At 41.1% G+C, this 14,192-nt stretch overlaps 1 protein-coding gene across 10 annotated transcripts in view; it reads right to left on the minus strand.

Annotated features, from left to right (window-relative positions):
• Positions 1–14,192, minus strand: part of DPF3 (double PHD fingers 3) — a 166,677-nt gene that overhangs the window by 57,122 nt on the left and 95,363 nt on the right. For 7 of the 10 annotated variants that reach the window (XR_010613794.1, XR_010613793.1, XM_065684796.1 and 4 more), the window contains exons 4-6: positions 6,838–6,965; positions 2,869–2,964; positions 1,805–1,843 (exon numbers count right to left, since the gene is read on the minus strand). Coding sequence is in view for 7 of the 10 variants with exons in the window: in XM_065684796.1 (XP_065540868.1) it covers positions 1,805–1,843; positions 2,869–2,964; positions 6,838–6,965 (263 nt within the window). In the remaining 3 variants the exon portion in view is untranslated. The remainder of the gene's footprint in view (positions 1–1,804; positions 1,844–2,868; positions 2,965–6,837; positions 6,966–14,192) is intronic. The other 3 variants (XR_010613795.1, XM_065684797.1, XM_065684799.1) reach the window with 1 other exon arrangement.

Below are 14,192 nucleotides of genomic sequence, written 5' to 3' on the forward strand. Positions count from 1 at the left end.
CTCTATCCTCCCAGCTGCATTGGCTTTTCATGGCTGTGACAAAAAAACTGTTAAGTCTTTTCTTGTCACTAGTCAGTAGGTCTGACTTTTTACACACTGAGAATGGATCTGTTGAGTAAGAAGGTACTATTTTTATATAAGCACCTTTCAGAAGAGGATGGTAATTTCAGGTTGGTTGCTTGGAGTTTTGCTAGTCTTACAGCCAGCTGTTTCCCTTGAAACTGTTTTCTACAGAAACGCAAGGGTACAGTGTTCATGTCGTGACCAGGTGTCAGGTATACTTTTTCATACACTGAACACACAGGGTGAGATTTTTCAAGTCAATAATTTTCAATGGAACTTGAGTTCCTAAATGTCTCTAGTTCCTTTAAAATTGTCCCATGGGATATCCAGCTGATGAGCAGGCAATCTGTAGAGGTGCAGCTTCATTCCTCTCTTATCTCCTAGCAAACTGTCCTTCCCAGCTCCTATCACATTCTCCCTGTCCGCCAAAGATATTCCACAACTCCTTCAGAAAATCCATCTCTTTGACCTTCAGTGTTCTTCCTAATGCTCCCACAATTTCAGGGCTAGTCTTGAGGGGTTAGTAAACTGAGCAGCTGCCCCAGAGGCACTGAGTGCCTCATGCTTACTGTTGGCACTCAGGTCTGTTGAATTTAGTCATCCACAACTGCATTCATTCTCCTGAAGGGATGCAGCAGAGTCTATAAGGCTTGACGTGTGAGGCCTCAAAGCCAAGGCATAGCAGCCTCCAAGCAGCACTGAAGCAGCCAGAGAGAGTAGCCAGAGGGACAGATGGAGAGTCCAGGATTAAAAATAAAATCATGCTGTAGGGAAAGGAAGGGGCATGTGCAATTTGGAAAGTCCAGAGCAGTAATTCCGTCACTTTAATCCTGCATCAATGCTGTCAGCCCTTCTCACTCCTTCTCTGAATCCCCAAAGGCCACACTCTGGTGGATCTAGTTTCCTATGCATGTCCTTCCTCTCTTCTGTCCTCTAAAAATACCCTAACCAATTTCTTCCCAGAAAAAAAGTGCTGCCCAGGTTTCATGTCCCCTAATTTCAAATCCTTAGCCTCCAATTGCCTACACTGGTACAGGCTCACATTAGAAAAGTGCTGCTTGAACAGTAACAAACCACTCATGACCAAACACAATTCAGGCTTACCAGTTTTCAACAGCAAGAGAATCTGGCCCTAATTTTGAAATCCTAATTTATACCACATTTTGCTTTGGTTATCGATGCCATCAAATAAAACCAAAAATTGCTCAAAGTATTTGGCAGTCTTCAGACTTCTCTTTTTTTGCACTGAATGAAGCCAGGGCACTAGCAGAGCAGGGGTTAGTTGCCAGAAAAAAGCAAGAGATCCTGCTGCTCCTGTACTTAATAGGGGGCCAGTTCTAGGGCAGAAAATACGACATAAATCTATGCTTTAAAAATGAATGGGACATGTACTGCAACTCTTTTCCCTGCAGTAGCAGAGAAAAAGTAGTAAGAGTTATTCTGAAACAGTTTCCTGATCAGGGGAGTAAAACTTTACACATAACAGTAACTTCAGGACTTTATGTAGGCCTAGGATATATGAATATAGGAAATCCCCTTCTTCTGAGCAGTGTATCTCTTTTAGCTCTTCACTCCCCTTCACTCACCCTGACAGCATGTGTAATTTATGTGACAAGCAACTTACTAGAAAAGAGTTATTAGCCTGGAATATTAGTTGGTTGCTACAGTCAAGCCTATGTGCATGTATCGATACTAACTCCTGGTTTTGGTTACTGGTTCATACAAATTTTCTGAAACTTACATTTTTCTGGAAAATTTTTTTCCAGGTGGGGGTCTTTGGCTAAGAAAGAAAGAAAGAAAGAAACTGGTTCAGGTGATTTTGAGAATAAGGAAGGTGAAATAATACTTATCCAATTATTAAAGTGCTTTGATCTTATATTAAAGGACTTAAGCTCCAAAATAAAGAGGAGCAGAAAACTGAAACACAATAACAGAAGAAACTAAAAGAGACGGTCTGATGCATAAGTACATTGCAAGTATTCAGTGTGGTTTCATGTCTCTCTCTTATTCAAAAGCTATTATATCCTGCTCATTTGGCCTAAAATGTGGCCCTTCTTGCTTGACTCCTACAAACACATCAAAAAGTACTTCTAGAGCTCCTGTGCCCCAGCAGCATCCACTGGAGCCAAAGAGAGATGAAAATGCTTGAAACTTCTGAGAGTTGTGCTCACGCTTATTTAGATGCCTAGCTTGCAGGGCCACAATTGGAAATGTTGATTCCAAGTTTTAAAAAGTTGGCCTCATTATTTAACTGGTGCCCTGCTGAAATTGTGAAAAGACATCTTAGGTAAGAGAAGGGACACAGACTCCCCTAAGGATAAAATACTGCCCATTTTAAGCAAATGGAAGATTTGCCAGGGGCTCAAGAGGGCCACTGTCAGCCACAAAGTGCTACCTTGGGGAAAGCTGCAAAATGTATTAACACAGTTCAAGTTACTTTTATTAATATTGAATATTTTTTTGTCTGTCATGACTGAATTTGTTGCTTTTCTCTAATTAATAAATGTTGTTTTAAAGTAAGAGCATTATAATAGCAGGATGTCATCATAAGTATTAGTCCTTACGTTACAATTGTAAACACAACACTATGATAAATTTATCCCAACTTTTTACCCTCCAAATAGTCACAAAAATAAACTGAAAAAAGTATTTCAAATCTTTGACCATATGACTGAAAATTACCTATAGTGTTATCACTATCACGTATCCATGGATATACACTTTTCATATACAATATACGTGACATATACAAGAGAAAGCAGATGTTTGCTTCCTTCCTTTCCTTCCAGTAAATTCTCCACCTACCCGTCCTCTAGGCCTGTTCTTTCGTTTTGGAATATCTTCTTCCAGATCCTCTTCCTCATTCACTTCATCTGCATTTTCATCATTTTCTAAAACCCTCTGTGGTTGAACAATAAACAGGAATGGTTAGAAGAAGATGACACAATCAACCAACTTCTGCTCTTTACCACAGAGACTACAGGTTATTAAATTACAGTTGATTAATGGTTTAATGCCAAATCAGATCCCAGAACCCCTACTTCATTCCACTAAAGCAAAATTTGCTTTCCCTTCCACCCTCAGTTCTCCAAGGAGTTCTTTTTTAAAAAATAACACTGATATCAGTCAACTATAAAAAAAGAAAAGTTCCTAAGAAATAAAAGTGGCATCACTGAGCACTGATATCCCAAGACAACACAAGAGTTAGTATGCATAACTGCAGGCCATCTTTGGGATATTGCTTGCATGACGTTTTTTATTTTGGTTTCTTGACGTTTAATTGTTCTGTTTTGCTCTAATATTGACAATGCACTTGAAGAAGACAAAAATCAGTGGTTCTCCTCAGAGTTTTCTTTGTTTAGCAAAACTAGAGAAAATTCCTACATATATTCCAGCATGTTTAGTGCATCTAGAAAGTAACATCTTTTGGAGTTTACACCACACACACAACTCTGTAAACTGGAAGTAGGGATCTTGCTGCATGAGAATGCTGAGGAAGTACAGATATCACCAAGGTTAATAGGAAAAGTAGCAATAGCTCCTTCAATCAGTAACAGGAGCAATAATTTATCATCTCACGTAACTGTGAGATTCCCAGGCCAGCGAATTTAAATCCTTTAATTTTGACCTTTTGGAAGGTAACCTCTATAGAATCAAACACAGGCTGGCCACCCTGGAAACATGCACAAGTTGGACATTGAACAGACGAAGGCAAGATAAATCATCACTACAATGATGTGGAAAGAATTCCCACTGAAGTCCCCTCAACCCTTGGCATGTCTGCTAGAAATACAGAAATGGGCTCCAGTCTCTCCTGCCATTCATGGGGCAGTGCCATTTCACAAGGGGCTAATCTGGAATAACTAACTGATGTTTACCATGCCACCATACATTTAAATTACAATATGCAACCATGATACAGATTCAGATCAGTGACATTAAACTGATGGGAAGGTTTTTCAGTCTTTCTGTATTTTTTTCTTTCCTGTAATTTCTATTTAAAAGCTAATTGAGAGCCAGCAGAGGGAGAGCAGGAGCACCTCACAGTTGTTTCTCTCCTTCCTTCACACCTCAAGCACCAAATTCTGAATCTGTGGGAAAGAATACCTCAAAAATTTCACTTTTAAAACAGCCCGGATTTGGAAGACCAACTACACAAGTTTATTTTTATTTTATCAGCTAAATATTTAAGACTAATATTGGACAGTGTCCCTTTTAAGAAGTACAAAGAACTTTTAGAACGTGGTAGAGGATCAAGTCTTCATCTGGTTCTTTCTCCTTCTATTTTTAAATCTCAGGAGACTATTAACAAGGTGAGACCATCATGAAATGTAATTTCACATAATACTAGAGTACTAAATACTAGAGGGTGTAAAAGTTGAGCAAGTTTCAGTTCTGCGTATGTAAAATGTTTCTTCAAAATTCATGCAGTTGCATGTTAGTTGACTTCATCTTAGGAAACTGAAACACTTGGAAAATGTTACATACTAGTGGTATGTAAGAAAATAAGCAAACTTACTGATATGAGTTTATATTTTCACATTGCTTCGTATTTGAATGTATCTCCGAAAAACAGAGAAGGCTGCAACCATATCATATGCGGGAAAGGAGCTAGTTTATGGCAATACTGCTACATAAGAGCAGTTAAGAGAAATGTTACAAACAGCTTTCTTTAAAATTGCAGCACCAATTTAGGAAAAAGATAATAAGTAACCAAGTGTGAATTTGGTGAAACTGACAGGGTAATGACTTTAGTCCTTGATAGAAGGGGCATAGCCTTTCTGTTGTATGATCAAAAGGCTATTCTAAGCCTTCTCTGACACACATTCAATACCAATTTATTGTAGGGCAAAATCCTCAACCCTGTTAAATACCAGCTGTACAGCAGATCCCAATGTCTGCATCTATTTAGCAGAAGGAACTCTTACCCTTTATAGCAAAGTAACTTTTCTTTTATATTCCGTCTTTCAAAGACAGTACCCAGCCTGATGTATTTCAGTGCAGCTAACCACCAAGTCTTCTCTTCCTGACAGATACTCTGAGTTTGAGAGGGTGGTAAAATGTCTGGGACTGAGGTGGGAATGACACTTACGACCATGCCAGCTGCTCACTCTGCCCTGCACTGAGGCTGGGCTCTTTCAAGTTACAGCATAGAGGAGCATGTAAAGGAACAAAAGAAGATTTGCATTCTCTTATTTGTCATAGGGATAAAAGGCACTGATCAAGATTTTGATCTGGTACAGCCTAGCTGCCAGGTGCTGAAGTACACACTGAAAGCTGGCTACTAGTAAAGGCTTCAGCAGTTGTATAGACTGAATCCAGATAAGCTATGTTTGTATAAGACACAACGGCAAGACATGCCTTTTGCACACCTTTTCCAGTGAAACTAGCATCCAGGTGACAGGTCACAGCTACAACAGTTTAGCTGAAAAATTTCTGTATATTTTTGCACCCCCTCCCTGCTCTGCAATGCCCAGACTTTGCCATTTCCATTATCTCTGAAGTCTCTCCCCTTGAACAGCTGATGAGGATAATATGGGAGCTCAGACTGCACAGCAACATCCAAAAGCACTTGTTGATCTCCTAAGGATGCAGCACCACGACTTCTTGTGACTTTGGAAGAAGGTACAAACTAAGTTTTAGGGTTCTCAGCTTAATAGACTCAGATAGACTACTAAAGAAGGAAGCACAGATAGGGCCTCATGACAAGCTTTTCCCCACTTCATGAACCATGGGATGCTTCATCTTTGATGGGGCTCCTTTATCTGTGAAACTGGGAATAGCAGACCTAATTTTTCTGCCCTAACATGTGTGAAATTTCTAGCAAACAGACAAATAGAACTGAACTCCAAGTAATACAGATTTGATGCCCACACTCTTCTGTTTCATTTGGCATGAGGCTGCCCACTCAGATTTTTACCAGCTGTATGTATAGATGCAATATCTCAGCCAAAGTTACCAAGTTTGACATACTGCCTACAGCTCTCACTAAAAATCACTAATACACTCACAGCACAGTGGTGTTTTAGCATCACCAAAGATGTGCTGCTGTGAGAGCAGCCCCCTTTCCTAACAATTTAAGATGTCTTTATAAAGTGACATGCTTTTCTATAAGAACCCTTCATACTAGCTGAATTCCTTCTATGGCAGACCCACAAATGTGTTTCTACTTTTAATTGTTAAATTAAATGTATTTCAGGATTAAATGGAATCCTGAAAACTTTCAAACCATAATACATGTGAAGTAATATTTCTCATACCTGCATCACTAATAATAATTGAGATAATTAAGATTACAATATTTTTAATTTTTTATTTTGCTTGTATACTTCTTTTCTATACTTTGTAAAGGCTTCTCAGTATAAAAAAGACAGGCAAGGCAACGACACATTTTTGTCTACAGTCAGCAGCTGTGAGTCCAAATTCCAATCCATGTTCAAATTCACTTTAAATATGAGGCACTAAAATTCAGCTTATGGTTGGGACCCATCTCTGCTTGCCAGTTTTATATATAATCATCTCATAGTGCTGCAAAACAAATTCTAACACAGGAGTTGTGCAGAACACAGCCAAGTGACCAAGATTCTTGTGACAGGGGAAGTGTGTGAGATCCCGAGTTCATTTTGAGCATCACAGTGTAGCACAAAGGTTTGATAACATTTTGACAGTCGAATGACACAACTATCAACAGATGCACTGTTCTGCCACAGGACAAAAATCTGCTAGGCTTAGAGACATCCAGCCCTGCTGTCAGGGCATGGGGATCTCCTTTACCTGGATTTCTTGTATAGTGTCTTCCTCTTTAGTGTCTGTTTTTTTCTCTATTCCCTCTCCACGCAGCAAGGCTTCCAGAGTTGTACTTTCTGAGGTGAACCCATCCTTTTTCAGAGGCAGATCAACTTCTGAAAAACAAAACACACCAACTGTATGTATCTCCCCAGACAGCCAACAAGCAGGACAGAGATGACAAGCAGAAGAATGACGGATCTTCAAGCTTGTTTCTTTCTTGAAGGAGAGTTCTTCAAGATCTTCTTCTAACCACTAAGGATCTCTATATAGGATTCATTTCTATCTTACTGAAAACCTGGTATCTTTTAAATCACTGTGTTTGCTTACAGGAAAGAAAGGCTGGCTGTTCTGTATGAAGAGGAAATAAAATTCCTCCTCATATGTAAACTCCCTATGCTTCAAATGAAGAATAAAACCAGCACTTTCTAAGATACTGAAATAACAAATATGAAAATCTGATCTCCTGAAGCAGAAAAGTAGCTTAATGCAATTTAGCATCTGGCATAGTTTATACAGCACAGCTTCAAGCAGCATTCTCCTACACCAGAGCATATTCCACATGTGGGGAAGCAGAAAGCTAAAGTGTGGGGCCAGTGCTGAGAACTTAAACTGAAAAAACAAAGGGACGTGTCTTGAATTTTTATGTAATATTGACTAGATAAAAATCTTCAGTTTTATTTAAATGGGTCTATACCAATAAATAAACCAGTCAGCACAGCTATGTGTGCAGAATATAGCCCATAAACCAGGACAACCCCCGGTCACTGCAGCAAGAGTCAAAGGCTGGCACGGGACTCCAAAAACAGTGCAAGTTTATGAGGAACCTTGATACAACTTGCCACACAAATGAAGGAAGAAAACCCTATTCCCATTCCAAATGCTGCTACTAGATTATGAGGTGGTGCAGCAGACAGGCAAATACAGCATGTTAATTTTAGCAAGATGTTAAAACACACCTAGGGAAGAATTTCGTTTTCCTCATAGATCCTTGCCTCTACTCCACTCGTGCAGAGGGTCAAGTACTCCCTCCCTTCTGAAATTTATTCCTTCATCTAGGCCAATATATTTATAAAGTAGTAATGTACAGGACTGATGCTCACAAATCAGCACCTGGTGTCCTTATTTCAGAGCTCAGTCCACTTCTCATCTTTTAGGACCATGGTGTGTTCCTGAAGCTCCCTGCCTTTCTATCACCCACCATAAGATGTAAACACTGCAAGGCAGAAATTCATGTGTTTATGAAGTCCCAAATCACTCCTGCAATCCAAATAATGAATGAACACTTCCACCTGGGACAGTAAAGTATAATCTGTTTCTGGAGGCCAATTGTGTCCCAGGAATATGTTTATTGTATATATGAAAAACTCTAAGCCAGCAAATGATTCAGGGTCCCTAATCAGTGCTTCCACAACTTGCTTGCTCAAGTCTTCTGAAGTGAGAGAGCATTGCTCAGCCAACAACCACAGAAAATCCTGCAAGAATTCCAGAAAAAGCTATTCTATTCATGGAGGGAAAGGCTGAGTACAAACCATGCAGAAAACCAAGACCACTGGGATTTTCAAAGGAAACTCCAGGACAACCCACACAATGGGATGGGGTCAACTGTGAATTGAACCCCTTTCTCATCACAAAGAGGTCTATTCAATCAGGCTTCTGTTTTCAGCATTAAGCTCTGCCTACCCACCCCACTATGCCACCTTCCCCAACTTCTTCCTTACTTGAGCTATAAAAATGACAGAAAAATCAACAGTCATACAGATTGAATTTCCCTGTATGAACACCTCCCTCTGGATGTTAAATCCAGACATTTCAATAGAAAGAGGGGATTTTAGAATTGATTTATGTGCAAATCCCAACACTTGAATCTAAAGTCACTGAGGAACCTCTGTACTCATCTTTGGCTGTGGGCTTGGCTTGGTTTCAAAGTCCTGTGCTTAGGTGCAAAAGGGCATTTGCTTTGTATTTAGAACCTTGTGGGAATGCAAAACTCAAGGGGTCATCCTACATTCAGCAAGAGAAGCTTCAAGCAAGCTCAAGGGCATCGGAAACAAACATGTCTGCACTGTGATGAGCTATGTCTGTCTCTGGATGCTGATACACTCAGCAAATGAATGCATTAGGAAAGGGAATGAGTAAGGAAGGAGTGAGGGATAAGTAGAACATATATGAAACTAAAACTATCCCGTTTGTTCCAGAGATACTGAACATAAAGTCAGAGGAAAAGGTAGGCTTTAAGGTCAAAACCAGCAGCTGTCTTTAATAGGCATGTTTGGTTTGTGTGGCGCTACTAATTCCCACCAGCAACACTCCAGGAGGCTTTTCATCCAGTGCTCTTACAGCATTTTTTAATTATTAAATTTAACATCCCACTGGCAAGGCGGTGTGAGGTAATACTTCCATTGCCATCTCACTGATGGGCAGATTGAGTCACCAAAAACTTAACCTAGTGAGCAGGAAATCTGGTGAAAAGAAACTCAGGACAGCTGCCTCCCAGCTGCCCAACAAGATGAGTCTTATTCAGCTCCTTTTTCTTCTCCTCTAGTAGCTTCTAGGAGTCCATTTTCATGCTTAAGGAGCTCTGAAAGTGGGAAATGGCAGACTTTATCTTATCTGGAATGTAAAGTTTACAGTATAGAAATCTTCAGAGGCTCAAAGACAACATCTTAGTAATGAATCCAATCTTTGTAATGAATTCGATCCTTCCTGGAAGATGGCTAGTCTGTAAAGGATACAGTAATGAAGAAGGGTATTACATTTCCAAACCACTTTTTGAATCCTCAGAGATAAAAATCTTCAAAAAATCTAAAAGATAGTTCAGTTAACCTAGAGAAATAGTCAAACACTACTAGGGGTCATTAAATTCATTTTACTAAATCCCTAATTTCCTCCTTCCTTTTTAACTCTCCAGGATTTCCCACAAAAGCTAGAAAAGTGTATTTTCCTCTTATGCCTGTACCCTGAAGAAAACTGAGAAGTCAACTCAACACCTGAAATGTAGTTTTCATGTGGAAGAACATGCTCCCCCCAGGCTTTGGGAACTGCTGTTTGGAAGCAATGTGGGGTCCATTCCACCCACTGTCCTGCTTATGAAAGTACCAGCCAGTGTCAGAAGCTTCAAACAAGGCCAGAGAGGGACTATTATAGGCTTGAGAAACCATGACCCCACACTTGCCTCTGTTTGATTGAATATTTGTTTGCTACATTATGCAGCCATATTGGATGCTGCAAAAGAAGGTACGAGTGTCTGTCAGGAGAGAAATGCAAAGAAAATCATGTACTCCAATGCTGCATTTCATTCTGATCTCTAACAGGTCAATCCTGAAGGACTAGTAATAGGGGACTCTACTTTGAAAGGGACGGAAGCACTCGTCTGTCGGCCTGACCCCGTCTCAAGGGAGGTGTGCTGCCTACCAGGGGCACGGATCAGGGATGTTACAGAGAGGCTGCCTGCTCTAGTAAGTTCCACGGGCTATTACCCGCTCCTGGTGATCCATGTGGGTGCTAGGGATATAGGTAGTAGTAGACTGGGGACCATAAAGAAAGACTACAGAGCCCTGGGAGAGGTGGTTAGGGGCTCCGGTGCTCAAATAGTCTTTTAGTCAATTCTCCAGGACACAGGGGAGGACCAAGAAAAATCTAGGAGGATTGGCCAGGTTAATAAATGGTTAAAAGGGTGGTGTCATAGTCAGGGGTTTGGGTGTCTTGAACATAAGACTGAAGTTAGTAGGCCAGATCTACTGGGGGCTGGTGGAGCTACTCTGGTAAAGAAGGGGAAGAACAGTTTTGGTAGGAGACTAGCCAAACTGGTCAAGGAGGCTTTAAACTAGATGTGTTGGGTGAGGGGGGCATCATTCCATCCCAACACACCCAGTCAGTTGCCAGCACCTATAACAAATGCTCGGAACAATGTAGATATATTTCAGCTGCTCCAGCCAACGAGCCGGCTTCAATTGGAGCTCGTCTCAGATGCCTCTATACACATGCCCGTAGCATGGGGAACAAACAAGAGGAATTAGAGATGTGTGCACGTCTACGGGGGTATGATATAATAGGCATCACAGAAACATGGTAGGATGGCTCCTATGACTGGAGTGTTGGAATGGAAGGTTACAGGCTCTTTAGAAAGGACAGGCCTGGCAGGCAGGGAGGGGGAGTTGCCCTTTATGTTAGGGATAGGCTGGAGAGTATGGAACTCTGTCTGGGGACAGGTGAGCAGTTTACAGAGAGTTTGTGGGTCAGGGTTGAAGGGAAAACAGCCGTGGGAGACATTACTGTGGGGATCTGTTACAGGCCGCCTGATCAAGGAGAACCTGCGGATGAAGCACTCTACAGACAGATAGGAAAAGCCTCACGCTCGCAGGCCCTTGTTCTCATGGGGGACTTCAACCACCCTGACATCTGTTGGAACGATGGCACTGCACGGCACAAGCAATCCAGGAGGTTCCTCGATTGTGTGGAAGACAACTTCCTTCTGCAAGTAATAGAGGAGCCGACAAGAAGAGGTGCCATGCTTGACCTCGTGCTCACCAACAGGGAAGGGCTTGTTGAGAATGTGGTACTCCAGGGCAGCCTTGGATGCAGCGATCATGAGATGGTCGAATTTGAGATCCCCAGGACAGTGAGAAGAGCGTGCAGCAAGCTCACTGCCTGGACTTCAAGAGAGCAGACTTTGGCCTCTTCAGGAGCCTGCTTAGTAAGGTTCCATGGGATATAGCCCTGGAGGGCAGGGGGGCCCAAGACTGTTGATTGATATTCAAGGATCACCTGCTACAAGCTCAGGAGTGCTGCATCCCAACTAGAAGGAAGTGCAGCAGAAGGGCCAGGAGACCTCCTTGGATGGATAAGGAGCTGCTGAGGAAAATTCAAAGGAAAAAAGAGGCTTATAAAAAATGGAAGCAAGGACAGGCGGCCTGGGTAGAGTACGGGGATGTTGTCTGGGAAGCTAGGGACCAGGTTAGGAAGGCTAAGGCCCAGTTAGAATTAAACCTAGCCAGGGATGTTAAGGATAACAGGAAGGGATTCTACAGGTACGTAGCAAACAAAAAACAGACTAGGGACAACATAGGCCCCCTGAGGAAGCTTTTGGGAGAACTGGCTACACAGGATTTGGAGAAGGCTGAGGTTCTGAATGACTTCTTCGCCTCGGTCTTCACTGGCAAAGGCTCTGACTGCACCACCCAGGTCTTAGAAAGTAGATGCAGGGACTGTGAGAATGAAGACCTTGGCCCCACTGTAGGAGAGGATCTGGTTCGAGACCATCTTCAAAATCTGAACGCACACAAGTCCGTGGGACCTGATGGAATCCATCTGCGGGTCCTGAAGGTTCTGGCGAATGAAGTTGCTAAGCCACTGGCCATCATATTTGAAAAATCATGGCAGTCAGGTGAACTTCCCAACGACTGGAAAAAGGGAAATATAACCCCATTTTCAAGAAGGGGAAAATGGAAGACCCAGGGAATTACAGAGCAGTCAGTCTCACCTCTGTGCCTGGCAAAATCTTGGAGCAGGTTTTCCTGGAAGGCATGGTACGGCACATGAAAAACAACAAGGTGCTTGGTGACAGCCAGCATGGCTTCACTAAGGGGAAATCCTGCCTGACCAACCTGGTGGCCTTCTATGATGGGGCTACAGAACTGATGAACAAGGGTAAAGCAGTTGATGTCATCTACCTGGACTTGTGCAAAGCGTTTGACACTGTCCCACACGACATCCTTGTCTCTAAATTGGAGAGATATCAATTTGATGGATGGACCACTCGGTGGTCATTTCTTTTTATTCCCCTCCTTTCAAGGATAAACAGCCACAATCATTCCTATTACTCTGCTGTGGGAAGTTTTCCATATGGCTTGGTCCTGTTACAGTTCTCTGAACTTCCTCTTGTTCCTCAGTAATCTTCCCAACATGGACCAATACTGCACACAATATTTTCAGATGAAATCACATCTCCTATTTAAATAAATGCACTACAATATTCATTATATTAGTCCTCAGGCAGGGTCCAAGCTGCATACTAAGCAGAATTAGAAACCCTGTAACAGGGAGAAAAACTTCCCATAAGTCATACATTCAAGCACACAGGTCAGTTAAAATGTCCATCCCACCACCCATTCACCAAGCCCATTCAGATCTCCTAAGGACGCCTGCAGACTGCTCTGGCCATGATGGCTCTACATTGTTTTGTACTATATGCAAACCTTTATAGTTTACAAGATATTCCATCTCTCTGGCTTGGTCATTACTATATTACACAGCACAGGACCAAACATCAAACCTTCAAGGACAGGCTGTTAGCTGTTTTCTATAATGAAAGTTCTTAGTTTCATTTTGTTCTTTGTTTCATATTCTATTCTGACAGTTTTTATTCAATGGTTTGTTTGTCTTTGGATTTCTATAACGTACCAAAGGTGCTCAGAAAGTCAAAGTTAATTGTTAACCCTGTTATTGATTAGTCCTTTACAGATCATATAAAGAATTTTAAGAAAGTAGTGATATGCTTTTCCTTGGTAGTAGTCATAATCTCTTATATCGTAATTTCCCAGGTGCTTTACTGCTTACACCTAATTACTGCTTCAATCAATTTCTCAAATGTTCATATAGAATTTATGGGTCTTTAAATCCTTGAGTCACATCCAAATCCTCTTTAAATATAGGTAATAACATTTCCTACCCACTAATTGCTTTAAATTCTATTGAACTCCTAGTTTGTAACACAAGCTCTTCTTCAGACATTGTAATTTCAAAGATAATCTTTATTACAAGTAATAACAACTAGTAAAAGCACTATAACTCAAAGCCTACTCTTTGTATAAAAATTTTAAGAAGGTTTGTAGATGAAATTCCTTTTGATTAGTATTGCAAATATAGTAGCACCTGGTTGGTGTAGGAGATACAGGAAATAGTCAAAACCATACAGAATGGAAGTACCAAATCAACAAAAATCATCAATGAAAAATAAAATGTAATTGAAGAATTCTTCCAGTTTTTATAAATCACAGGATTATTGGTGTCAGAGCTAAATATCGTGCGTATATTATAATTCAAACATGTTCTGCATATAATTAAAATTTATGTTTCTTAACTTGGCAGAGTCCCTTTCATAGTGATTAAATTAACATGGTTATTTCTGCTTACCAGCTCAGAGCAGCAACCTCTCTATTTATCAAGGTCCTTAGAGCGCAGTGGTAGAATCTGAACGAGCACCCATGCCAGCATCATTCCTGTATCTGGTTTCTATTGAACTGCTGCCTCCAAAAGAAGTACATTTTCAAATCCTACAAAATGGTGGGCTTTTTCAAGTTTTGATTCACCAAAATAGCTGCAAATTCCTGTCCTTAAATATG

The sequence above is a fragment of the Lathamus discolor genome, chromosome 6, assembly GCF_037157495.1.
Source record: "Lathamus discolor isolate bLatDis1 chromosome 6, bLatDis1.hap1, whole genome shotgun sequence".
NCBI classification, from domain to species: Eukaryota; Metazoa; Chordata; class Aves; order Psittaciformes; family Psittacidae; genus Lathamus; species Lathamus discolor.